The sequence below is a fragment of the Zeus faber genome (genome assembly GCF_960531495.2).
Source record: "Zeus faber genome assembly, chromosome: 16".
NCBI classification, from domain to species: Eukaryota; Metazoa; Chordata; class Actinopteri; order Zeiformes; family Zeidae; genus Zeus; species Zeus faber.
In genome coordinates this window covers 16,959,053-16,983,761 of record NC_137202.1, presented here as the reverse complement: position 1 = coordinate 16,983,761, position 24,709 = coordinate 16,959,053, and the positions used below count along the sequence as shown (strand labels likewise).

The 24,709-nt window shown below is 45.2% G+C and overlaps 1 protein-coding gene across 1 annotated transcript in view; it reads left to right on the top strand.

Moving 5' to 3' along the window:
- The window catches only part of kcnh1a (potassium voltage-gated channel, subfamily H (eag-related), member 1a), a gene marked incomplete at both ends in the record, with an annotated part of 29,759 nt that overhangs the window by 4,072 nt on the left and 978 nt on the right, over positions 1 to 24,709 (top strand). Inside the window, 11 exons of the mRNA XM_080016399.1 lie at positions 5 to 128; positions 2,517 to 2,623; positions 2,960 to 3,088; positions 4,140 to 4,258; positions 4,739 to 5,131; positions 7,913 to 7,939; positions 10,371 to 10,528; positions 11,991 to 12,262; positions 16,642 to 16,841; positions 19,058 to 19,310; positions 22,142 to 22,338. Coding sequence (XP_079872525.1) covers positions 5 to 128; positions 2,517 to 2,623; positions 2,960 to 3,088; positions 4,140 to 4,258; positions 4,739 to 5,131; positions 7,913 to 7,939; positions 10,371 to 10,528; positions 11,991 to 12,262; positions 16,642 to 16,841; positions 19,058 to 19,310; positions 22,142 to 22,338 — 1,979 coding nt within the window. The remainder of the gene's footprint in view (positions 1 to 4; positions 129 to 2,516; positions 2,624 to 2,959; positions 3,089 to 4,139; positions 4,259 to 4,738; positions 5,132 to 7,912; positions 7,940 to 10,370; positions 10,529 to 11,990; positions 12,263 to 16,641; positions 16,842 to 19,057; positions 19,311 to 22,141; positions 22,339 to 24,709) is intronic.

The following is a 24,709-nucleotide window of genomic DNA, read 5'->3' as shown; positions in this document are numbered from 1 at the left end:
ACAGACACCAACTTTGTCCTCGGAAACGCTCAGATAGTGGACTGGCCCATTGTCTACAGCAATGACGGCTTCTGCAAGCTGTCGGGCTACCACAGGGCGGAGGTCATGCAGAAGAGCAGCACCTGCAGGTACAGTAGGTCGACGGGATCCTTCCCGTGTTCAGCCCTTTTTTTTTTTTTTTTTTGCGGTTCCTGACGAGTAAAAAGGTTCGTTGGATTTCTCCGCCCCTTGGCTCGTTTGATTCGAACGAGGGGAGGACTTCCCGCGAACGGCGCTCTCACGAGAGTCATTTCATCCCGTCTTGCGCGCGAACCGAGGTTCAGATTCTCTGCGTTCGGCTTCGAGCGGCGGTGGTCCGTCGCCTGTGCGGTGTCTTTTTTTCCCGGGCCGGTCACCACCGCAGCTCAGCTCACATATTTCTTCCGCGCTCTCGGAGGGACGACCTCTTCACTGATGATAGCTGGTGTAGGCGTAGCGGTTGAAATGGAAACCTGGGTCCTTCTCTGCCTGTTTGCTCAGCCCTGGTACAAAATGTGTTCGGCTTGTCAGCACGACCCTCCCATCTTTCTGTTTGAAGACTAAAGCGAGGGAAGTCGGAGGCAGCGGTATTTGGAGAAAATGTTTACGCCTTGCGGCTCGATGAGCGCCATCACTTTGGGAAATAGGACTGGGAATACCACTGGTAAACCACCGGTGTGACAGTGAATCCCCTTTGCTGCTAATTAAGGGCTTTAACAAACATGGTCGCGTTGCCTAGACCCAAATCGATGCATGTGTTTTATTATGTCACAGGGATTTTATCGGTGAACTGGCTATGATTTTAATTTGTGAAGATCAGCGCTGACACTGATGTGAAGCTTAAGGTACATTTTCCCTAAAAGCACACATTTTGCTATTCACCGATACTAAGAGGTAGAGCCGCGGGCATCAAATACCAGACTAGCTAAATATTATCTCATCTATGTAATCTGCAAATGCTTAATTGATTGATTTTCTGATTTCTTCAAAGAGCGTTAGTGGAGTTTATGACGATGGACATGGAGACTCCTTTCGCAGCCCGCTTGCTGAGCGCTGCGACTAATACATTGGAATGAGATCGAAAATCAGCAAAGTGTTTCTTTAAACCGCACCGTTTTCTCTGTTGATGCCTTTAGTTTTGCACATTAATAGCCTCTAAATTATGGGAGCACACTAAAACACTTTTTTTTTTTTTTTACTTGATCATTTCCCTGAAATTAGATTAACTGTGTTCAAAAGTGAAAATTCAACACATCAACAGCGTTAAAATTTTCCATCCTTTCCCGTTATTCGTTTTTTCCTTTGACCATCGCAAAGCAATTGAATAAAATCTTCCGTTTAGATGAGGTCAGCGTGGCGGTTCTCCTTCCTTGCGGCGTGGGTGTTGGACGCTCATTAGCGATATTGGATCAACCGCACACTCCTGAGCCGTCTGCGGCGTCGGAACGCAGTCTCATTAAAATTACCCATCCCGTTGCATTTCATAACGGGGTGGTTATATTTAGATCACAGTGGAACAGGCTGCGACTGCAGGGCGGCGGCGGCCGCGGCAAGCAAAGGGAGGAATGCGCACGCCCCGCGGTTAAACGGGCTCACGGCTGCCTGGCCTCCCCCTTTGGTTTACTTTGCCTTTCTTTTGTGGTTATAATCGTCTGAAACGTACATCCATTGTTGTTTTTTTGCATCTGCATTTATGTCATCGTCGATCCAAACGTGTATCCCGGTGTCATTATACCGCCTCGATATTTCTACCTATTTCTGGCACCTTGTCCAAAGTCCGGGCCGCCTGCACGGTAAGCCGTGGAACGCCGCGGCGGCGGAGTGGAGGACAGTGGAATAAATCTTTTAACGTCCCCGAGGAGCAATTTGCGTCGCTGGCGGTCGCCGACGGGGGGGGGGGGGATTCTACAGAAGCGCGCAACAGCAACGCCCGCGTACGTCGTTCACGCGCTCGTGCAACGTGAGACTGTGATGCGGCGACGCACAGTGCCACGGCATCGCAGTCCTGCTAATGAGTCAAACGGGGGGGGGGGTCAAACAGAAACATCCACAAGTTTAGGTTTTTATTTAAGAAGCCGATAGCCCACGGGATAAAAAAAGAACACCCCGCGCTATTAATACCACGTCTGGGGAGACGGGAATCTGTCAAGGCTGCCGGGAGTGTTTTCATTTGCAGGGAAAAGCGCGGCTTTTTCATGTCGCCGGCAGATTCTGAAACGCACGGGGAGATGCACAAGACAGAGATTGGGGATAATTATGTGGGAATTTTAACGCGGTAACGGAGACGGGCGCTATCTTATTAAAAAAAAAAATAAAAAAAATAAAGGAACATCATTTCACCCTGGGAAATCTTGGCAGAGTTACACAATGCATTCAAATATTCACAAATGAAGCCTTTGCTCAGCGCTCTTTCTGCAGTGTGAGAACATTGCTTTGCCAACGTCTATTAAAAATGTACGATTTTTCTCCCTCTTTCCTTTTTTTTTTTTGCCCCCCAGTTTCATGTACGGGGAGCTCACGGACAAGGACACGAGCGAGAAAGTTCGGCTAACATTCGAGAACTACGAAATGAACTCATTTGAAATACTAATGTACAAGAAGAACAGTAAGTAGCGTCGCCACGTGTGGGGGGAGATTTCTTAAATAAAAAAAAAAATTTAAGAAAATGCAAATGTATTGTATCTCTGCAATGTTCAGTGGAGTTGGAAGATGGAACATTTTTACCTCTGCATCGCCGCTAAACGGCCGGAACTGGGAAAATTGTTTATTTCCCGCATGTGCAGTAGGTGCAGGTGATACTAGAAAACGTGAATTTGGCTAGAAGTGCACTCTTGTTTCAACATACATTTCTGGTGCGTTTTTCCATCGCTGCCATAGAAGTGGACCGACGCCGACGTGATGTGTCTTGTGTCTTCATATTGTGGATATGTTTGTTTTTCAGGGACGCCCGTTTGGTTCTTCGTGAAAATCGCTCCCATTCGCAACGAGCAGGAGAAAGTCGTCCTTTTTCTTTGCACTTTCAGCGACATCACAGCCTTTAAACAGCCCATCGAGGATGACTCCTCAAAAGGTTGGTCGGCGAATTTAACTTGCGTCTATAATTTTATATAACGCTGCTGCCGCCGCCGCAGAGAGCGGGTGAGGCATCTGGAAGAGTTCCCAGAAATCCCAAAGCAATTCATGCGGAATGTGAAAGATAATATTGGATTTTCATTTGCTTGTACATGCAGATATTTTATTCTATTGCTTGGGCGTCCGATGAAAATGTAACCTCCATCTCTATTTTCCCATTTCTTTGTGTGTTTTTGACAGATTCGTGTGTGATGTTACAGATTTGACTTCACATCTCAGCCATCGTTTTCTATGCGTCGTAAAAAAAAATGCGTCCAATGATTGACAGACGGTTTGTTTATGTAGACTAGAAAGAAGTCAAATAAATGGAATGGTTTTACAATGTGCCATCTACAGTCTTGTTGGATAATATCACCTGGTGATATTATTTATAGTACGATATTGAACTTCTCTCTCTAGGCTTAATTTACTGACTGTATATCGTAATATGTAGTGAAGACTCAGTGAATCTCTTCAATATATACTGTACATTTGTTTAAAGTGGCAGTCCATCAAATTGAATCCCAGAATTCCATTCAAAGCTTTTTCAACATCTGGGTTTCACTCTCTCTTCTCGAAAGTAAATCTTCTTCCGATCGATCGATTTGTTTTTTTGTTTTTTCATGCTAGGGTTTTTTCTTTTTTCGGTGAATCTCCATTCATATGCACAGTTTACTGATCCCAACCGGCTCATCAAAGTAACTGCAAATTCACCCTTAATGCACGTGGCGGACCCCGCCACCCACCACGGCAACAGCATCTAGAGGAGCACATGCAAAACGCAAATACATTGGATGGCTGTTTCTTAAAAAGGGCCGGCTAAAGATAATGTCAAATGTGGGATTTTTTTGTTTACAATACCGAGCCTACCACTTTAATCTAATCTCCGTCATTAATTTACAACTCCACGGCGATACCTGCTGCTTGGCAAACATTCCTGAATTATTGTCCATTCTGGAAGGTGTCACTCTTCTCTTTCCGCGAGGGACTAACCCAGGCTTTGTCCTCAGGCTGGGGGAAGTTTGCTCGCCTGACTCGTGCGCTCACCAGCAGCAGGGGAGTGCTGCAGCAGCTCCAGCCCACGGTTCACAAGGGGGAGAACGTCCATAAGCACTCGCGCTTAGCTGAGGTACGGGGGGGACAACTTCTTCTCTCTTCGTTGTTTTTCTTTTCACCGTGTCTGCCAGCATCTTCCAAGACGCTTAGTGCTTAAAAGGAAGATCCTCTGCCGTGTTCTGTTTGAAGGAACTTTGCTAATAACTAATAGCAGAGTGGCACAATGTGTTTTTCATAGATTATTTCATCTCACTTTGATGGCCGTTCCACGGAGGGGAGATTAAGAAGCTCCGTCGAGCTCTTGTGTTTTTACCACTTCATGCGGAAAATGAATCAAATCCTGAGCGTCGTGAGACACCAGTTTAGGACACTCACAAAGGATCTCAGGCGGCGGGCCAGAGTTCCTTTAGCTCCACTTGACGTTTTTAAATTGCACAGCGTGGCTGCTATTGAGCCGCGGTTAAAAAAAGAAGCGTGCTGTCAAGAGCCGGCGAGCGTCCCCGCTTAATATCCGCAGGTTTCGACTTTTACGGGAGGCTCCCTCTCCTCGCAGGTACTGCAGCTCGGCTCGGATATTCTACCTCAGTACAAGCAGGAGACGCCCAAGACGCCGCCCCACATCATCCTGCACTACTGCCTCTTCAAGACCACCTGGGACTGGGTGATCCTCATCCTCACCTTCTACACCGCCATCATGGTGCCCTACAACGTCTCCTTCAAGACCAAGCAGAACAACGTGACGTGGCTGGTGGTGGACAGCATCGTGGACGTGATCTTCCTGGTGGACATCGTCCTCAACTTCCACACCACCTTCGTGGGGCCGGCGGGCGAGGTCATCTCCGACCCCAAGCTGATCCGCATGAACTACCTGAAAACCTGGTTCGTCATCGACCTGCTGTCCTGCCTGCCCTACGACGTCATCAACGCCTTCGAGAACGTGGACGAGGTGAGCCTGCGCCGTCTTTGGCGGCCGGGGTGTTCCCCCGTTTCAGGAGGCGTCTTATGTCCGTCTTAGGTTCTTCTAGGAAGGAAGCGTACCTTGTTCGCACCGTGAGCCGTGTGAGTCTGTCCCTTCCGTGAGTCTGTCAGTATCAGTACCGCTGCAGGGTGGTAAATATTCAGCCTCCTAATGGACAAAGGTAATCAAAAATCCTCCCGGGTGCCATTTTGGGCGTCATTTGGCTGTTCCAGCATCCTTATACCGTGCAAATACAAGGTCTCCAATCCTCCCCGGTGTTGCCGTCCAGACTTCAGATAAGCGACTGGCTCTCATGCGTAAAGCGATAGCGATTATTACGAGAACTACTATGCACGTCCAGCACCTCAACTCCCGCAAACTCTAGCCTTTATTTTGTCATCGCCCCCTCCCCCCCCGGTTTCTAACAAATACACCACGACCTAAAGAGATTGATGGGACTAGATGGACTCCCCCGAGAAGGTTTGATTGGAAAGATAGTGGAACACAGAATTTGGGCATATTATTTATGGGGTACTTAACAACAAACCCATCGTCCCTATACCAGCATCCATGCTTTTGTGGAAGCAGGCATGTGCTCTTTTTCTGGACAAATGCATAAGTTACGTCAAATGGAAGAGCTTCCCTTAGAGGGTGAATTGTTTGTCGGAAGAAAACAAGCTTTTAGTCGCTCGTAGTATTGGAATTGCCAAGAGGCCGCAAGGAAACTATTCACACAACATTTGATTGGCAGTGAGTAGTGGAAAAGAAGGATATCAGTAATAGAGTTACTATGCCGGGAGACATTGTGTGTTTTTACCGAAAAGTCCCGCATGAATATAACGATGTGCTTTTAAAAATGCAGATGCTCGTTCCGGAGGACGGTTACGCCTTTGACCGATGGGAGGAGATAAAAGATAGTTCCAGGCTCCGACAAACGCTGACGTGGTTTAGGAGATTTGCATGGGGGGGCAGTTGGTATCTCACGACCCAAATTTATTTCAAAGTGCGTCATCCACCCACGGGAGTCTCCGAGCACACTTCACCAAATAAATATAGAAAAACGTAGCGTGGAACAGGGTCCGTATGTTTTCAGGTCCACCCTAAACGGATCAGGGTGGACCCAAACGACGAGATGCCTAATTCTTTCACTGGATTGAATTTGTGAAAGAATTAGGCGCCTCCCCCAAAAGGGGCCGGTGGATTTTTTACTATGGAATCCCGACCTAATTATTTCCTCTGCATTCTAATCATTTTAACGAAAGAAAGATTTAAATCTCACCCCCTCAATGTATTTCTTCCTAAAAATATTTCAATCCCAAGAAAGCACCCATACAAGATCTCTAGCAGTTTTTAGTTAAATTATTTTTTTTTTTTGGGTCATTTTCCGTTCAGTCCTTACCTTGACAGCCCATCACAGCGCTCCTCCACAGCCCGTCTCCATGGGGGCTTCATTACCTGCTGCCATGGAGGGGTTTTGTGAAATCCCACACTCTCTTGTTGAAAGCATCCCTCTTTTTCACGGACACAACAGGGAGGAGAATGAATCGACCACTCCCGATTGTTCAGTGCTAAAATGAGAGCTGTATGCCTGTTTTTTTAATTTACACTTTATTATATTCAGTAGATACTGAACTTCAAGACACGGCACTGTGGCCACTCTGCACACGTTGGATCCTTAAGGCTCCCTGAGTTGAGTCGGTTATTGGACCGCCGAGACACAATAAACACACGCACGCGCGCGCGCGCGCACACACACACACACACACACACACACACACACACACACACACGCACAGAAACGCACAAAGGCTCACACAAAGAAAACACATTCCCTGATTAAATGTAGCCACTGGGTCCTGTGCTTGCCAGTTCTCATTACATATATGGATCAGTGTGTGTGTGTGTGTGTGTGTGTGTGTGCGTGCGTGTGCGCGTGCGCGCGGCCACAGTGCATGTGCCGAAAAAATGCTGGTATAGCATTTAAAGACTCAATGTGTCACCGACAAGCAGGCGAGTGTATGTTAGCTCTTAAGCGGGTGTTGTCCGGCGCGCACGCTCGACGTGAAACGCCGCACTAATGCTTAAAAGACTTGTTTATGGGTTAGGGCGGCTTGTATTTGCAGGAGCAGCGTTTTGATCCGGTCTCTTCTTTCAGCGTTTCAGCGCCCGAAACGCTGAGGAGAGCAGGAGGGCAGCATGGGACTAGGGAGAGGTCAGAAGGCGCAGGAAAGGAGGATCACATTTTGGGCGATCTGGGCAAACCCTCCTCATTGTCTATGTTCAGCTTTCTAGAGTTTCGCGAGGCAAAAGATTCTCATTTCACAATTAAATGTTAATGCAATCCAGCCCGGATCATATCTGGACAGATTTATAACACCACAGTTCAATTGCCCCTTTTGACTGTTTTGATGGTTGATGCTGAAATAGATTAATTAAAAAATCATGGTGGATTTTGGAAATAAATGAGGAATCTCTCGCTCACACATTTCACATTGCACTCTTTTTCCACTTTTAATTTCCTTTTTATTTGACACATTAAGAATTGATTTTCTCATTTTTTAAAGTCATCGCTTGTTTTATTGATCAAGTGTTTCCTCTCTCACACGCGTGTGTGTGTGTGTGTGTGTGTGTGTGTGTGTGTGTGTGTGTGTGTGCGTATCTGTGCGTGTGCGTGCGTGTGTGTGTGATGTGTTTTTCTTACTCATGGCCCCCGTTCTGTTTGCATGGCCCCTCCTCTGCCTGTTTTCATACGTGGGACGTGATGGGAAGGACTGGAACCACCGAGCTGTCACTCAAGTAGGCTTCACTTTGATTAGAATTGACTCGAATGTGAATTCAATACATTTTACCCTTGCAGCAGGTTTTTTCAGGGACGACCAGGCGCCGAGCGACACATGCACCAGTCAACTTTAGTCTGTTATTATTATTATTATTATTTGTATTATTATTTGTATTATTATTTGTATTATTATTTATGTAATTATTATTATTATTATTATTATTATTATTATTATTATTATGATAAAACTGGACTCACGTGAGGACTTGTCCAACAATACGCAACACCAATATGGACGTTTTTCTTTAAAGGCAGAGTTTAAAAAGTACTCAGATGAGAAGAAATGCATGATGAAAGATGATGACGAAAACAAAACAAGACGATCTCGGGGTGAAATGAACCCTGTGTTACCCCTTTCCACTGCAGAATCCACCTTGTGTTTAGCATTTTATTTTGAAGCTGTTTCTGACAACTTGTTTTAGGTGCCAGCGCTCCCTCCCCTTTGCGTCTGCTTTTTTTTCTTTGTGCTTCTCATTCGCTCACATCACATGTCGCACAGCATTTATAAGTGTTGTTTTTCTAGTTTCACATCTAGACAACGTGGCCTTAAATGTCGACAATCCCCACCATTCTGTATTCCATAGTGGCACCCATTCTACCAAAAGGGCAGAAAAAAACAGTTAAATGGTTAAAAGATTGTATTAGTTGAGAGAGTTAAGAGTTGAAGTTGTCATTAAGGGTTTATTAGCATATACAGTAAAATAAGTATAGTTCTTAAATTTACAATTAGCGTAGTTGATCCTGTATTTTTAAAATAATTAATCAAAACTAATAAAAAAATATATATAGTCCTATTTTTTATGTCTTTATTTTCTTCCTGTTTTATTTTAAAACATTCCTTAACAGAAGAACATTTAGGCTCCAAACTTTTAACTTATCCGAGGAAATTAAATCGGAAGCGCTTCGGGTAGAACGGGAGTGGCGATCACAGATTTTTAATTGAATAAGGTTGAGCGCCCGGGTCCTGAAAATTGATTTTCCGAGCAGCAGAGGGGTTTGGGCCGAGGAGAAGATCCGATCAAGTGACACCGAGTGCTGCAGTTGTAGTCTCATTGTCCACCACAGCACATTAGACAAATCAATACACCCCACCACACCACCCCACCCCCCTCCCCCCACACACACCCCACCCCACCCAACCCCCCCCCCACACACACACACACACACACACACACGACACCACCGCTGCAAGATAGAAATCCCATCCTCTCGCAAATCAGACTGATGTTATTGCTGTTGTCTCTCCGAATTCATCAGCGAGTGGCAGTTTAGATATACTACGGTGTAGCTGAGCAAATATTAAGCTGCCGGTTAAACAGGCGCTACGCCGTGTGGAATTGCATCGCGCTGCAGAATGTTGGAAAAAACAGTGAATGGGAAAACCCTCCTTTTGAAACGCCGATGTTATTCCGGCCTCGTCTCCCCCGTCCGGCTCCAACGCCTTCTACGCGGCGCTTCTACGAAGGGCCTAAAACGCCGGCGAAAACCGCACTCGCAAAAAGAAAGGAAACGCTCGAAGAGATCAGCAGATCACTTTCCTCTGTATTGTCGTCACGCCGCTTAATGCGCACGCTTATCCGTTTGTTACAATGCATGTAGGAAAGAAAGCAAAAAAAACAAAACAAAACCCCTGGCATCTAAAAATAACTGGCGACAGGGTACAGAGTATACCTGCTCACCCAGCACATCGGGTGGTAATGGCGTGGAAACATGCCGTCTAATGGGGAGGGAGGGGGGGGGGGGGGGGTCAGGTGACCGGACCTACCGTGGACAAAATGGACAGAAAGGTCATGGAAGTCAAGGAAAGTGGCACATGGAAGAGGAATATACGCCTGTCAGAGGGGCCTGAGGTTAAAGAATCCCTGAGCATGAACAAATCCTTCATGACAAACGTCGCAAAGAAGTGTCTCACTGTCGTCATCTCAAAACAAAAGTACGGAAGGCAAAGATTCTAACTCGGGTCGAACGGTAACGGTAAATTTTGGCGTCATTTGTTAGAGCGGTAGCGTTTCTGCTTTTTCAAATGCAATTAATACACGCAAAATATAGCAAAATTGAAGTCAAAAATGTGCGTTACCGTGCCTGTCCGTGGACTCGGTAGATAGTTTTAAGGTAGGTTTCTCGCTACATCGACTTCTCCAAAGCCTGAAAACAGAGACCGTATTAAAAATCAAAAAAATTTGAGCTACTCTACCACCAAAACGTGTGTGCTGACTAGTGTGAAGGGTTAAAACTTGCCTTATATACTCAATTTAATCTATAGACAGTATCTGTGTGTGAAGGGCTGCATCACATTCATATAATGTGTGTACATACTATAATGTCTAATGCTTGCTTAGTCAGACCTGAGTTTTGCACCTGACCTCCTCTCTCTCGTCTTCGTTCCAGGGCATTAGCAGCCTCTTCAGTTCTCTCAAGGTGGTCCGCCTGCTGCGTCTGGGGCGCGTGGCCCGCAAACTGGACCACTACATCGAGTACGGAGCGGCCGTCCTGGTCCTGCTGGTGTGTGTGTTTGGACTGGCGGCACACTGGCTAGCCTGCATTTGGTACGTTGAATTCTGGGATATTTAACTATGCTATATTATACCATGTTCTCATGTTGTGATTACAGAGATGAACAGGTTGGTATAAGCTGTTAGATCATCCAACTTTCCTGTATAACTCACTATGGTGAGAGTAACTGCCCATGGTAGAGGAATGGAATACTTTACAACACTGTACAAAATGAAGCTCGTGTTCAAGAACTTGCGTGGATGGGAGGGCGAGTGAGTTCTGGTGAATGCCATAATTCTTGAGATGAATTCATAATGGAGGTCAAAAGGCAGTATATATATCTTATTGAAGGCTTGACATGGGGTGGAGCCAGTTGCTTACTTTAGTTTTTATCAGCAAAGACATGGATATGCAGTACTGAGTTAGGAAACAAATAGTCATGGACCGAATGTGGATCCCTGTGGAACACCTTAACCGGTTTCCTGAGCTTGATCTCAACACCATCTGCAATAATTTACTTTACGGTTATGAAATGTAATCTACTATGTTAGACTAGACATTTATATACCACAATATGTGAGGAGTGATATTAAAAAGTCAATACTTGTTTTTTCATCCCAATATAAACGTAAGTGTTGTTGATCTGTTTTACTGATATTGTTTCGTTGAGATGCATCAGAGTTGCATTCACGAGACCTATATTTGATGCGTAAATATGCATTTTTATTTAAAGAGAGTTTCAGCGAGTAAAAGGTTGTGCCGCTTGTGGACATCGAATCCACTAGATGAAAGGAGGTGAAAGTGCGGCACAAAGAAAGTATTGTAAAAGCACTCTGTCTCTAGGCAAAGCAAGCGCAATTCTCCGTGGAGTCCAGCTCCAGCTGCCTTCAGAAGTTGTTTGATCTCCCTCTAGAGTTTTAACATTTCAGGCTTTAATCATTTATTAGCGTGTTTTTAGGGAAAGTATGTTTTAATAAGTAAAAATATTGAACAGCCACGTGCCACATGGGATCGTTAGTTTCGATAAGAGGATGATCTTCATGCACGCAGGCGAGGTGAGATGTTAGTTGAAATCAGAAAATTATAATGTAAATTGGATATGGATACTACTCAGTGGGGATTACACAAATTGGAAATTAGTTTTCCTAAGTGCCGTGCATCACGATATTGGATATTGCATTTATAAAGGAGAAATGGTGGTGGTGGTTCTGTATAGCCAAAAAATAAAAATAAAAATAAAAGAGTAATGGTGACACTGCCTCCGTGGTGAAAGCACCGCAGTAACAGGGAAATAATGTATTATTTACCTTCCACTGTTACAAATGATTCCCAATCCAAAATGCACGCTAGATCTTGGTATTTGTCATTTTTTGTTTAGCATTAGCATCGTTAAAGCTACACGGAGAGAGATAAGATCAGCACATTACCGTACATGATTGTGAAACTCTTCATTTTTTGTGACAAAAACCACGTCTCACATATCCCGTGTGGTCATTCCCCCGTTTCCCGTCTCAGGTACAGCATCGGCGACTACGAGGTGATCGATGAGGAGACCAACATCGCGCGCGTGGACAGCTGGCTCTACATCTTGGCGGAGGCGGTGGGCACGCCCTACCGCTTCAACGACAGCGGCTCGGGGAAGTGGGAGGGCGGCCCCAACAAGGACTCGGTCTACATCACCTCGCTGTACTTCACCATGACCAGCCTGACCAGCATCGGCTTTGGAAACATTGCCCCCACCACCGACGGGGAGAAGATCTTTGCGGTGGCCATGATGATGATCGGATGTGAGTACCTTCCGTCCCATGCACGAGGGTCTTGTCGGGGCTCTCCAAGGCCTTTGAGTGACTAAATAAGCGATTCCCGCAGCTACAGTGTAGTTCTTTCGAGAAAAAAAACAAACCATGACGTGGTAGCGTCTGTTGTGGTTCCCTTTGCATCCTCTTTTTTGTTCCTGGAGGGACTTGGGAATTAAAAAATAAAAATAAAACAAGGACCAAAAGTGCCGCTAGTCAGTCTTGTTGAGAAACTGAATATAAGTAGATATTGGTTTTGACATCGGCTAGAAATTCTAACTGAAACTGCAGAAAGGTCCTCTCCTGAGGACACATTCAGGAATCCTCAACACATTAGTGTCATCTGTGTAAGTGACACCATTTGAGGTTATTTGAATATGAAAATGGTAAATCCGCTATGGAACTATTACGATTCCTTGGCTTTTCATGTTGGAATCAAACAAAATTTTTTTTCCAAAGGGTCTTTCAAGATACTTTTAGAGCTTCCTAGAACGTCCTTTTGAAGAACACTGTCCACCCCGGTGGGTCAAACTACACTGCACTGGTTTGATCCTTGTCCTTCTGGTCCTAGTGGGAGCTGAAACCTGGAGCAGCAGTTATACATTATATATACATTATACATTATGTATTCATTATACATTATGTAGTGATCTCCCTTTGCAGTTTATTGAGTAATTCTCTTAAAATTCTCTACCCTAAATAAAAAAAGTGTCACAGAAGGAGGTCCCAGTTGGGATAGTCGTTTTTTTTTTTTTTTGTTTTGTTTTTTTACAAAACATTTAAAAATCAACATCTATAACCAAAACTATTTGATATTTACCAGTTTATCTTTACTCACTCCATCAGCAGGTAAACAAGGTGCAAAACTGAATTAAACACAAAATGTGCAAATAATGAAACAACGATCCGAATGGAAGCAGTCAATCCAAATCCTTGTTTTTTTTTTTTATTATTACCGCGGTGGTTTTCCATTTCGTTACGGTGCCTTTAGTGTCACGGTGGCGCCGCCGACAGAAAGATCGGGAATCCGGAGGAGAGAAGAAAGCTGATTTGTACAGCTGACAGATTACATTTATTAGGTATCTCCTTGGCTGCTTGTGCGGCTCGCGACGCCGCGTGCCGCGTCGCGCGCATTATGTGCGACTGCACGCAGCGAGCAGCCACCCTCACCACCCCCGGATCAGTGTGACACCATACACTACACACACACGCACACACACGCACACCCACACCCACCCACACACACACACACACACACACACACACAAACACCCACACACCCACACACACACACACAAACACCCACACACTCACACACACACATACACACACAGGCAGCCACTCCTTCCCTGCGCTGTACTGTCTCACAATATAATCCCCCACACAATGAGAGCATCGTAGATCCCCTCCAGCGGTTTGGGCATTCATTCGCGCCACGAGAAAAAACGTCTCCAGGGCGCCGGCGAGCCCGATCCTGCCAGCCTTTAACTTTTTTCCTTTCTCCTCACACCGAGATCCAAATGATCTTAAAACCCAAATATCTTTAAGAAAAAAAGGAGCAAAGCAAACTCGAGGGAATTCTTCTTCTCGGTAGATGTTGATGTAATCTACTTTAGTCCATGGCTCCTCTCTATGAAATATGGATGCCCCGATACCGTTCTATTTTTACCGTCGGTGCTGGATCAGTGTTGGCAGCAGAAGATCACAGCGTGACGAGGGGTTTGGAAAAGGGGGGTGGAGGGGAGGGGGGATATACATATGTCCTGTTGCCATAGCAACTGCTGGCCTGGGGCTTTAGTAAATTAGTATTTTTTATTTTTATTTTTGGACAACTGTCTTTTAACTACCTTCACACACAGCAGCTGCTGGATGCCAAGGTACTATGACACCATTGTGAGCGGCGTCAGGTGCGTTTCCCGCTGGCGTCGCCGCTTCCTGCAGGAATGCGGAGATGGTGGGATGAGTTTCCCAACACGCGGCTCGCAATTCAGTATATTGTGATACCAGCTGAGTGTACATTAAGTTCACTGTACTGATGCCGTATTACAATAATATAAAACCTTGTTTTTTTACTCCAAAGCGCTACCTACCATTGGGCGTCTGTAGACACGCTCCGCATGTGCACTAATCAAAATGGGTAAAAAACACAAATTTGCCAAAATGTTCCACAATTCCGACCAACGCCAATAGAATACATTTAGCTCTGAAGTTCCATGGAATTCAACATTCCATGGAACCCGTCGTGAAATACTGACCACCAAACAAAGTTAGTCGCTGGGCCACCTTCGACCCCTTTGGAGGTTTGTGTTTCAGTGACGATCGTCAACTTGTTTTCGGGCAAACTTTTTTATCCTGCTTTTATTCCGCTCTGTTGTTTGCGTACCGTCGAACGAGCCTGACAACCGACACTAACCCCTTTGCAGTCGGCGCACTTCGGTGTGTGCAGTCCGTGCCTATGAGCAGCTGGCAAAATTGTGTCTGCCTCCCGGTAACACCAGAGCACGTGCTGCACCGTCCCCCCCCCGTCAGGTCCCACGGCGCCGGATCGCCCCACTGCAGCGAGCTGCAGCGTGCGGAGGATGAAAGGATTCGAGCGGTGTTGATCTTCGCCGTAGAGGAGTTTATAGCGGTTTCTAATTAGCCATTAATTCCCCGGACGGTTCGTTTCCCCCGCGCTTAGATTTTTTTACACCGTACGGTAAACTTATACAACCCCCCCCCCCCCCCCGGACATACTAAACACACTAAAAAAAAACACTACACAAGCCCACATGGTACTTCCAGACACAGGTTACTGTTGTCCTCTGCGCATAATTGAAATGTGGGCTTGGCGTCTAGTAGAAGGGCTAATTAGGAGCTTATTGCCAGGAGAACACTGCACACACACACACACACACACGGAACTGACAGCGCCCGTCTTTGATCCTTACACACTCCAGCTGCTGCAGCCGCTGCAGTCCAACCACCCCATAATCATGCACGCTGCCGTACATCGACATTTAAACACTTCGCTGATATCAATAAAGCAGGGTCAGGCAGAGACGTCGTCTTGATTTATTAGGGCTGGGGGCTCCAGGGGACCCCCCACCGTCCCCCCCGTCCCCCGTCCCCGAGTGCACAGCAAAGTCTCGTAAGTTTCAGTTCGTTTTTTTTTTTTTTTTTTTTTTTTTTTTTAAAGGAAGCCGGTCTCAAAAAGAACGGAAGAGCGGCGCGAAGATTGTATCTCCCGTCGGTCACCCGCCGAGAGAGAGCCACCGGTTCCCGCGGCGTCGAGCAGGTTCCCGACCCCGCACGGCGGCGAGGGGTCGTTTTATGCGCAAAGAGCCGCTTCGTCCAATTTGAGTCAAAGTTGGGAGACGCGGTGAACAGCATGCGCCTATTGTTGTGCCACAGCCTTTCGCCGCCTTATGAAGTTGCAATAATGAGAGACAGCTGCAGAATTGACCGCGTCGGCAAAAACCTTTGAATGTCCTCGATTTTCATGCAAAAGTGATGCCGGAGATTTTAACATCGAGGAGGAAATGGGCGGTGCGGATCAATACATGCATGATTCATCAGGCTCGGGCTGAATACAATGAAGTGCATGACTAACAATAAGCACCCGCAATCAATCATCGCCCAACATTTTGGCGGTGAACAGTGGCATCGAAATGATTCAAATGAGTTTGTAAAAAAAAAAACAACACATTTACAAATGAATTGTTGAGATAAAACTAAAGGATATCTTTTGGATTTGGGATTCAAAATCTAGAGAATCCTATCGCTTCTTCTGGGATATTTATAGGGTGGTACAAATTTAAAGTTATGAAACGTATATTTAAATGTTTATTTTCGGCTCTTCGCGTGAAATGTGGAGCGTTAAAAAAAAAAAAGGGAGGGGGGAGCGTTTACTCTATCTAGTCATCACCCTGAGCTGTTAAGTGCCATTTTAGGTGAAAAAATTCTTAACTGATTTTTGATTTTGGTCATTATTTCCCGAACTCGTCATTTTCGGCACATTTTTATTATTGGATAATCCCGGGACACGCCGCTGTTCTGTTCACGACCAAAAACCTCACAAACTTGTAACTGCTTATTATCAATGAGGCCTCATGATGATTTTCGCTTTCAGTGAACACAGCTGGTATCCTGGCTGGAATTGATGAAATAGTACAGCCAATAGTAAGGTTTGGCTCTTGCAACGCAAGTTCATTAAAGTTAGATGGAATTTTGAGATTTTTTTTTTCACGGCGTCAGACGCCTGGAGAGCTCTCAGGGCGCCGCGCTAGTGTGAGACGGCACCGTGGTTGAACAGCACGGCCCCGTCTTTTAATTTTCCTGAAAACAGGTTCCCAGAAGTGAAACACGTCTCCCCCCTATCTCCTCCACAGCGCTCCTCTACGCCACCATCTTCGGCAACGTCACCACCATCTTCCAGCAGATGTACGCCAACACCAACCGCTACCACGAGATGCTGAACAGCGTCCGGGACTTCCTCAAGCTCTACCAGGTGCCCAAGGGCCTGAGCGAGAGGGTGATGGACTACATCGCGTCCACCTGGTCCATGTCAAGGGGTATAGATACTGAAAAGGTATCTCAAACTGTAAGCCAGACATTCATTCACTTGCATGCGTCGCTGTGTCGTTGGTCTGTGTTCACTGTCGTAGGCAGTCTCCGGCCGGTCCCTCCGCATGTGGATGTTGTGCGTCCTTCCTCTGAAAACGCAAGTGTGTAGAATGTGTTTTTCACTGTTGGTTGAATGGATTTTTGGGATTAGAGTTTGGGTGGCCATATTGTAACATTGTCATACAGTGTCAAGACCGGTGGAAAATAACTTGCCTGAATAGAATTCTTACAGTTCAATAATGTTCAACAATCAATGGCGGAAGTTATCAGACCTGCCAACCTGCACACATTTTGTTTACCAACTATGCAACTCTTAAAAAAAAAAATGAAATAAAAAAAAAAAGAAAATATATATATAATATAAAAATATATTGTATATGTATAGATATATATATATATTTTTAAATTATTATTATTGTTGTAATTTAATGCAGGAAATCAATCAATCAATCCATACAAAACAATAGCGTACATTTATTGGGTATTTAAACGACATCCCTCGTATTGGACCAGATGTTAAGACCTGTGGTTCTGTAAGCCCTCCCTCTCCTCTCACTCACTCAACATCCACTGATACGCAGCGCTACCTTTTATCATCCTTCGAGGTGTAACGCTGCATTGCCGAGGTAAAATGGGAAAGTTAGTCCTATCATGTGAGCGTGGTCAGACCATGGGATGTATTTGTCATGGACGTACAACCGATCGGAAATTGGAATCTACGGGTCGGACTTTAAAAAAATCTGAAATCAGCCAAGAAAATTGCAGTCGGGGCATCTCTAGTTGGCAAACATGCTCGGTCACTTTACGAGGTGATGCATTTCAAGCGGTGTATCCAACGGGATAAATGACTTGTGGTGTGGTTTGGGCAGCCACACCTCACCTGAATCTAGATAATTATAATTGGGGACCCAGGATCTGTTGCTCATTGGTTGGTCTAACGGGCAACAGGTAAAACCCCCATCCCCACACACACTCAGGAGAGGAGCCCCTGTCATGACACATGCCCATCTGCTCCTGGGCTAATTCCACCTAGCCCACTCTCGACAATAAACTGGTGTCTACGACCCGGTTGTCTGTGTCTCTGTGCTGGAGGTCCCTGAACACGCCACTTGGGTGGCGCGTGGTAGGCCAAACTGCCACATTACTATACATAGTTAGCCGTAGTGGATCACATGCCATGTGATTAGCCTCGTAACGAGACGGCTATGATGTGAATAACTGATGAAGTAATTTAGCGGCGGTAACTGAAACGCCACGGAGACTCCCTGTTACGTTATCGTGGTACTCAAAATATTTTCCTAAGGTTGGCAGGTCTGAGTTATTCCAGTTAGACAATTATGGGTTTGGATATCATTAAAAATTTAAACAAACTACACACAAAAGGAAGCATTTTGTTCTTTGAATGACCTGTTCATACCGTGGTTATGTATAATTTATTTCCCTGGCCCCATGACCCAGTAAATGGCCTTTTTTCTCTCAGTGTTTGACATTAACCATCAAAGAGAACTGGTTTAAAGGCGACTGTCCTGCTGGTGATGTGTGCTTGAACTATTTTGTGGCCACACTTCAAAAAGAAGAGATTATGACGCTAGACTTAATCATAGCTGTCCGGCATGACCTTTTACTGTGTAAACCCCCGTGTAAAGCATTTTCAATACATATTCATGCATATTGAAGCCTTCCAATGCCTTGTGACTGGATGTTGGCGCTCGAAGACAAGGACCCGACGGCCCGGCGGCATAACTTCACATTGTCATCAGTGGAATTTACAGTCTACTGCAAGTCATTCTGGACACAAATTGTATCCATACCCCTAAAGCCGACAAATGACAGCAACAAACTGGACGTCCATTCATACATGCGGAAGTCTTGCAACGCAGAGTGTCACAGCTTTCATAGGAATGAATGGACTTCCAGTTTGTTATTCGTCATTTCTCGGTTTCGGTGTAAAGCCGGCGAAATAAAAAGTTTGGCTAGCATTGCCAAAACATCTTACTGCAAAATGATGTTGGAATTCATTATTATAATTTTTTTTTTTTTACTGTAATATCCAAAAAAAACACTGAAAACTGTGAAAGCGATTATACTTGGGATGCTTTCTATGTGTGACCGAGTGTTCTGGAAAAGAGGGCGTTACAGTTTTTCATGAACCCACTCCTATGGCTTCCTTTTTCCTCCTAGGTATTGCAGATATGCCCCAAAGACATGCGGGCGGACATCTGCGTCCACCTGAACCGCAAGGTCTTCAAGGAGCACCCGGCCTTCCGCTTGGCCAGCGACGGCTGCCTCCGAGCCCTGGCCATGGAGTTTCAGACCATCCACTGCGCGCCCGGCGACCTGATCTACCACGCCGGCGAGAGCGTGGACAGCCTGTGTTTCGTGGTGTCCGGGTCCCTGGAGGTCATCCAGGACGACGAGGTGGTGGCCATTTTGGGTGAGTCGACCTGTTCAGCTCGCGGGTCTTGGGCTCGTCCTGGCCTGAATTATGCGAGCGATTGTCTGACATGCGTTTAAAGGGTCTTGAAAGGATGCGAGCAGCTGCGGGCTCTTAATGTACCGCGTTGCAAACTATTTCAGTCTTGCCATAAGTCATTTTGCTCGCTGATTTAAATACGTTTCTTGACGCTTAATTACAGCAATCGTTTTGGTGCCCAAGACCCTAACACAACAAGATGAAACTTAAAAGTAAAAGTTGTAATTCTTTCCCTTTTATTCCAACGACAAATGACATATAGTTAAGCGTCGCACTATCAGAACTGTATACAAAAGTACAGAATTTTGACTATGTTAAATATGAATTAAATATAACTGTGAATATGAATATGATGATAGGAAGGGCCTGTTTTCCATTTAAACATTTATTTAGTAAACAGTCAGTAATGTTACCGGCTTTTGGGTATTGGTTGTTATTTATTTATTTTTCCTTCTGCGCTACACTTTGGCTCAATTCTCCGAGGACCTGCTCCACATATGGTTACGTCTTAATTTCTGAATATAAAAATCCCTTTGGGGCCGAGTTTGTTTGAGTTAAAAGATATGGGTCTCGAATCTCTTTAAAAAGAAGAGTAAAAAAAAAAAAAAACTATCGAACCAACTTCACAAAGAAAATCGTGTCCTTTTTGCCAGCGCGCCACAAACCCGAAAGCCCTCGTCCAGAGCCACGTTGACTCGTTGTCGCTGCCAAAGAAGACAGCAGAGCTGGGAAATTAATCACTGGAACTGGCCCAAAGTGTTGCTGCCAAATGTGTTTAAATGGTTATATTAATTCTCACCGTTATTGCTCACGTATTTTCCAATTAATGCATCTCTTTTTTATTTCGTAAATACAACATTTTCACCCATTTTCGATACGGGAAAACCTTTATTCAAAAAATAATAATAATTTTCCTGCGCTAATAATTGTTGAACACCGCTACTTATGTCAGATAAGCACACCCATCCCAATTTCTTGCATGGGTCTTACGGTATTACTGTAGGTCACAAATTCTCACAAAGCACAAATATTTGCTTGGGTTTACACTTTTTCAGAGCGTCAATTGGGCCACAGTTCTTACTTAAAATTGCAATTTGGACATGCAATCTCAATGTTGCATTTCTTTATTATTACAATTACATTGATGCAAACCAATATATTGCTTGGAGAGATACACTGATCAGCCACAAAATGAAAAAAACACCACTAATAACCACTAATATAGTGAAGCTCCCCCTCGTGCCTCCAAAACAGCTGTGACCCGTGGAGGCATGGACTCCACAAGACCTCTGAAGGTGTCCTGTGGTATCTGCACCAAGACGTTAGCAGTAGATCCTTTAAGTCCTGGAAGATGTGAGGTGGGGTCTCCATGGATTGGGCTTGTTGTTCCAGCACATCCCACAGATGCTCCATTGGATCGTACCCTAACCCCGGCCATCCACATGATGTCGAATAAAAGGTGATTCATCAGACCAGGCCACCTTCTTCCATTGCTCCATCGTCCAGTTCTGACGTTCATGTGCCCATGTAGGCGCTTTCAACGGTGGACAGGGGTTAGCATGGACACTCTGACCGCTCTGTAGCTCCGCAGCCCTATACGCATCAAGCTGTGATGCACTGTGTGTTCTGACACCTTTCTATCATAGCAGCATCAACTTTTTTAGCAATTTGTGCTGAAAAAGTTCTGTGGGATTGGACCAGATGGGCTAGACTTTGCTCCCCACGTGCATCAAGGAGACTTGGGCGTCCAAGACCCTGTTGCCGGTTCACCGGTTGTCCTTCCTTGGACCGCTTTTGGAAGGTACTAACCACTGCATACTGGGAACACCCCACAAGACCTGCTGTTTTGGAGATGCTCTGAACCAGTCGTCTAGCCATCACATTTTGGTCCTTGTCAAAGTGGCTCAGATCCTTACGCTTGCCCGTTTTTCCTGCTTCCAACACATCAACTTCAAGAACTGACTGTTGACTTGCTGCCTAACATATCCCACCCCTTGACAGGTGCCATTGGAGAGGGACGATCAATGTTATTCACTTCACCTGTCAGTGATTTTAATGTTGCGGCTGATCAGTGTGTATTAAAACAGGAGTGTGTTGTGTTGCGTATATTAAAGGGGCTTGTCTCCTGGTGTTGAGGCTTGCGCGCTCACGCATCAGTAATTTGTGACTGTTTGGAACAATCAATATACTATTAGACTGATACTGTCTTCGTTTTAAACAGGGTCTCTGGTGATGGAGTAGTTACAGCTATAAATCAGCTTCTCATTAGCCTAATGTCAGTCCAGACGAGAAAGCAAGTATAAATTACAAGCGCTCAAAACATGGAGCCACCAATCTGCGCCCAGGGTGCATGTCGCCTTTTTCGGAGGATTGATGAAATCCAAACTCCCATCCAGTCTCGCGTCTCCCCCCTCTCGTGAACCCGTAACATTTTGGAAATGTCGATTGTGTACGCACAAAATGATTTATCAGCGTAGCTCAGCCCAAATGGCCGTGATCAGTTATTTCCCCGAGGAAGTTGAAACGTGCAGAGGTGGTTTTGTGTTTCCTCACCTACGCGTCGTGCCGTTCCAGATGAGAGCACCGAAAGCGCCGGTGGCTATTGTATGCAAAGCTTCTCCTCTAAATACAAGACAGCACGTCACAACGAGAAAACGCTGACCCTTGTAAGCGCTCGCGTCGTTGGAGCGGCGCGGCCCCGTCGATCATCGAGGATCGAGAAAAATAAAATAAAAATAAGTTCCTTTGGGCGACTCTTCGTCCGACTCTCTTGCGTCACCTTCCGTCTGCAGGGAAGGGCGACGTGTTCGGGGACGTCTTCTGGAAGGAGCTGACTCTGGCCCAGGCCTGCGCCAACGTGCGGGCGCTGACCTACTGCGACCTGCACGTCATCAAGCGCGACGCGCTGCAGAAGGTGCTGGAGTTCTACACCGCCTTCTCCAACCACTTCTCCAGGAACCTGCTGCTGACGTACAACCTCCGCAAGAGGGTGAGTGTGGGCCCTCGCCGTCTACGCTGCATGTCAGCGCGACGAACGGGGAGGGCGGGGCGGGACCGCCTTCACTTGGCTTATTAACGCGACAGATGCATGTTGACAAAATGTACGGCTCAAACAATCTCGACAAAGCATTTCCTTATTGAAATGCTCTGTTCCGACTCGTGTTCAGGAGAACAGGATTTATTTGTTGTGTTTGTTTATTTAGGAGCAACCACGCACCGCTTTACAGCGCGACTGGTGAAACCTCTTTGTGAGAGTGGAATTACGCTAATTCAAAGATCTGTTTAGAATTGCCTTATCACCTAAAGAGGCTTAGCTTAGACCCCCTGGCTTAACTAAACCACATGTGCTCCGCTGCGTCAACAGCGTCAGTCGCTCTCACACCCATTTGTAAGTTAAAAAACTGGCACACACGTTTCAAGCCGTGCAACATCAGATGTTTGCTTGATAAATGCCTCCCCCTCCCGTACACCCCCCATCGTACACCACTTTAAATAATAAGAACTCAACAAATTGGCCTGTCTTGTTGGAGAGGAATGTCGTCCAGTATTATGAGATGGGCCTGCTCTCTCTGCTTTTTAAGGCAAATAGAAGGAGGTCGTCGGGCTTCAGCCCCTGATTTACTTTCAGTGTTGTCTCGATACTACATTTCGAGAGTTTTATAAATCAAAATTGCGGCCCCCTTCACAATAACTATAGAGCCCCCGTTGTCTAATGTTAAAAAAAAAAAAAAAAAAAAAAAAAAGTCCTGAGGCTCGCTCTATCTCGCGTCAATTATTTCGGTTTCATTTATTTCTCCGCTGCTCGTCCCGTGATCATAAATGATTAAACATTGAATCGAACGTACGAACAATAAAATAGCACTTCAGGTGTAAAAATAGAACCCTATTAGAGACGAGTCACGGTCAAGCCGCGGGTGAGAGCATCTATTAAGCTTTCGGCACTTGTAGGCGTGGTCCCAGCCGGACGCATGCGGCCACCAGCCTCTCCCCCGGTTCATGACGGCATTGCCCCTCCCACGAGGGAGCAGGAGATTGAATAGCCTGCATATAGAGAAGCAATCTAACCTATTGCATCGCCTTGACCTGCGGGTTGACTACAGCCCATAATTTAAAGATTTATACAGCTGGGAAATCCCGGAACTGATTAAATGGATCTCCCGCACGTGACTTTTACTGTACATGCTGGAATGCTTTCACGTCCAAATTAAGGTCAAGGCGATTATCCTTCACTTTCTTTACAAACATAATTCATTTCGACACCTTTTGTTCAATGAATAATGTAAAATCCCTAAACATTGGCCTGTAGTATCCAGCATTATGTTAACCTTCTCTAAAACACCTGATATGGAAAGTAGGTATTGGTTGAACAGACAGTGAGGTGGTTTTTAACGCAGTGCGTCCAACCAATCAGTGGAAAACAAGCGGGGAACCGGCTCCTTTCACCTCCACCTGCATTTCCAACTGTGCTTGACTTCATAATCAAGAAGTCGTGATTGCGTAAAGAGCTCCGCAGGCGGCGCGTTTCCGTAAATTGTAATTGGCCTGAGAGATCGTAAATTGTAATTGGCCTGAGAGATCGTAAATTGTAATTGGCCTGAGAGATTGAGTTCAGGTGAACCAGCTTCAGTCGCTGAGACGGTTTAAAGGACGTAAAAATTGAATTATACTGTACTTCTTACTTGAACCATGACTGATGTCATTCAGTTTACTTGGTTATGTAGAATATATAGAAATGTAGAATACGCACTCTGACATATAGATTGTATAAATATATATTATAATACTAATGAAAAATAAACATTTATACAAGGTATGCATATATCAAAATATGAATAAAAAAATATAATTTATTCTTGGATAGAAATATAGTTCTAAATTTAGTTTTAAATGCTAAATTGTACTGCAATTAGAAGTGCAATTATGAATGCCTGAAATAGTACTATACTAAACTTGAATTAAACTTTTTATGAAGGCTAAATTATTCTCAACTTATGGCACATAATGCATGTATTACTTTGCTCTCGTGGTGGAGAAAACGAACATCATGCCTGCTCTGTAAAAATGAAACAACAAAAATCGAATCAAGCTACAAGTTTCTGTTACAACAAAACAGAAAGTTTCCAATCCAAACAAGCCATATACAATTTGTGACTACTCGAGGTGTAGTAGGTCAATAGTCTCTTGAAGGAGGATCGAAGAGCTTTCTTCAAAATAAAGCCAAAGGCAGGATATGAACTTCTCTCCTCACCGAGGGATTCCGTGACATTTTCACAGCACAGGCATTCTGACACACAGACGACTCTGGAGAATTATCCCTTTTTTTCACATAGCTACGCATTGTTTATCTGCGATGTAAAATA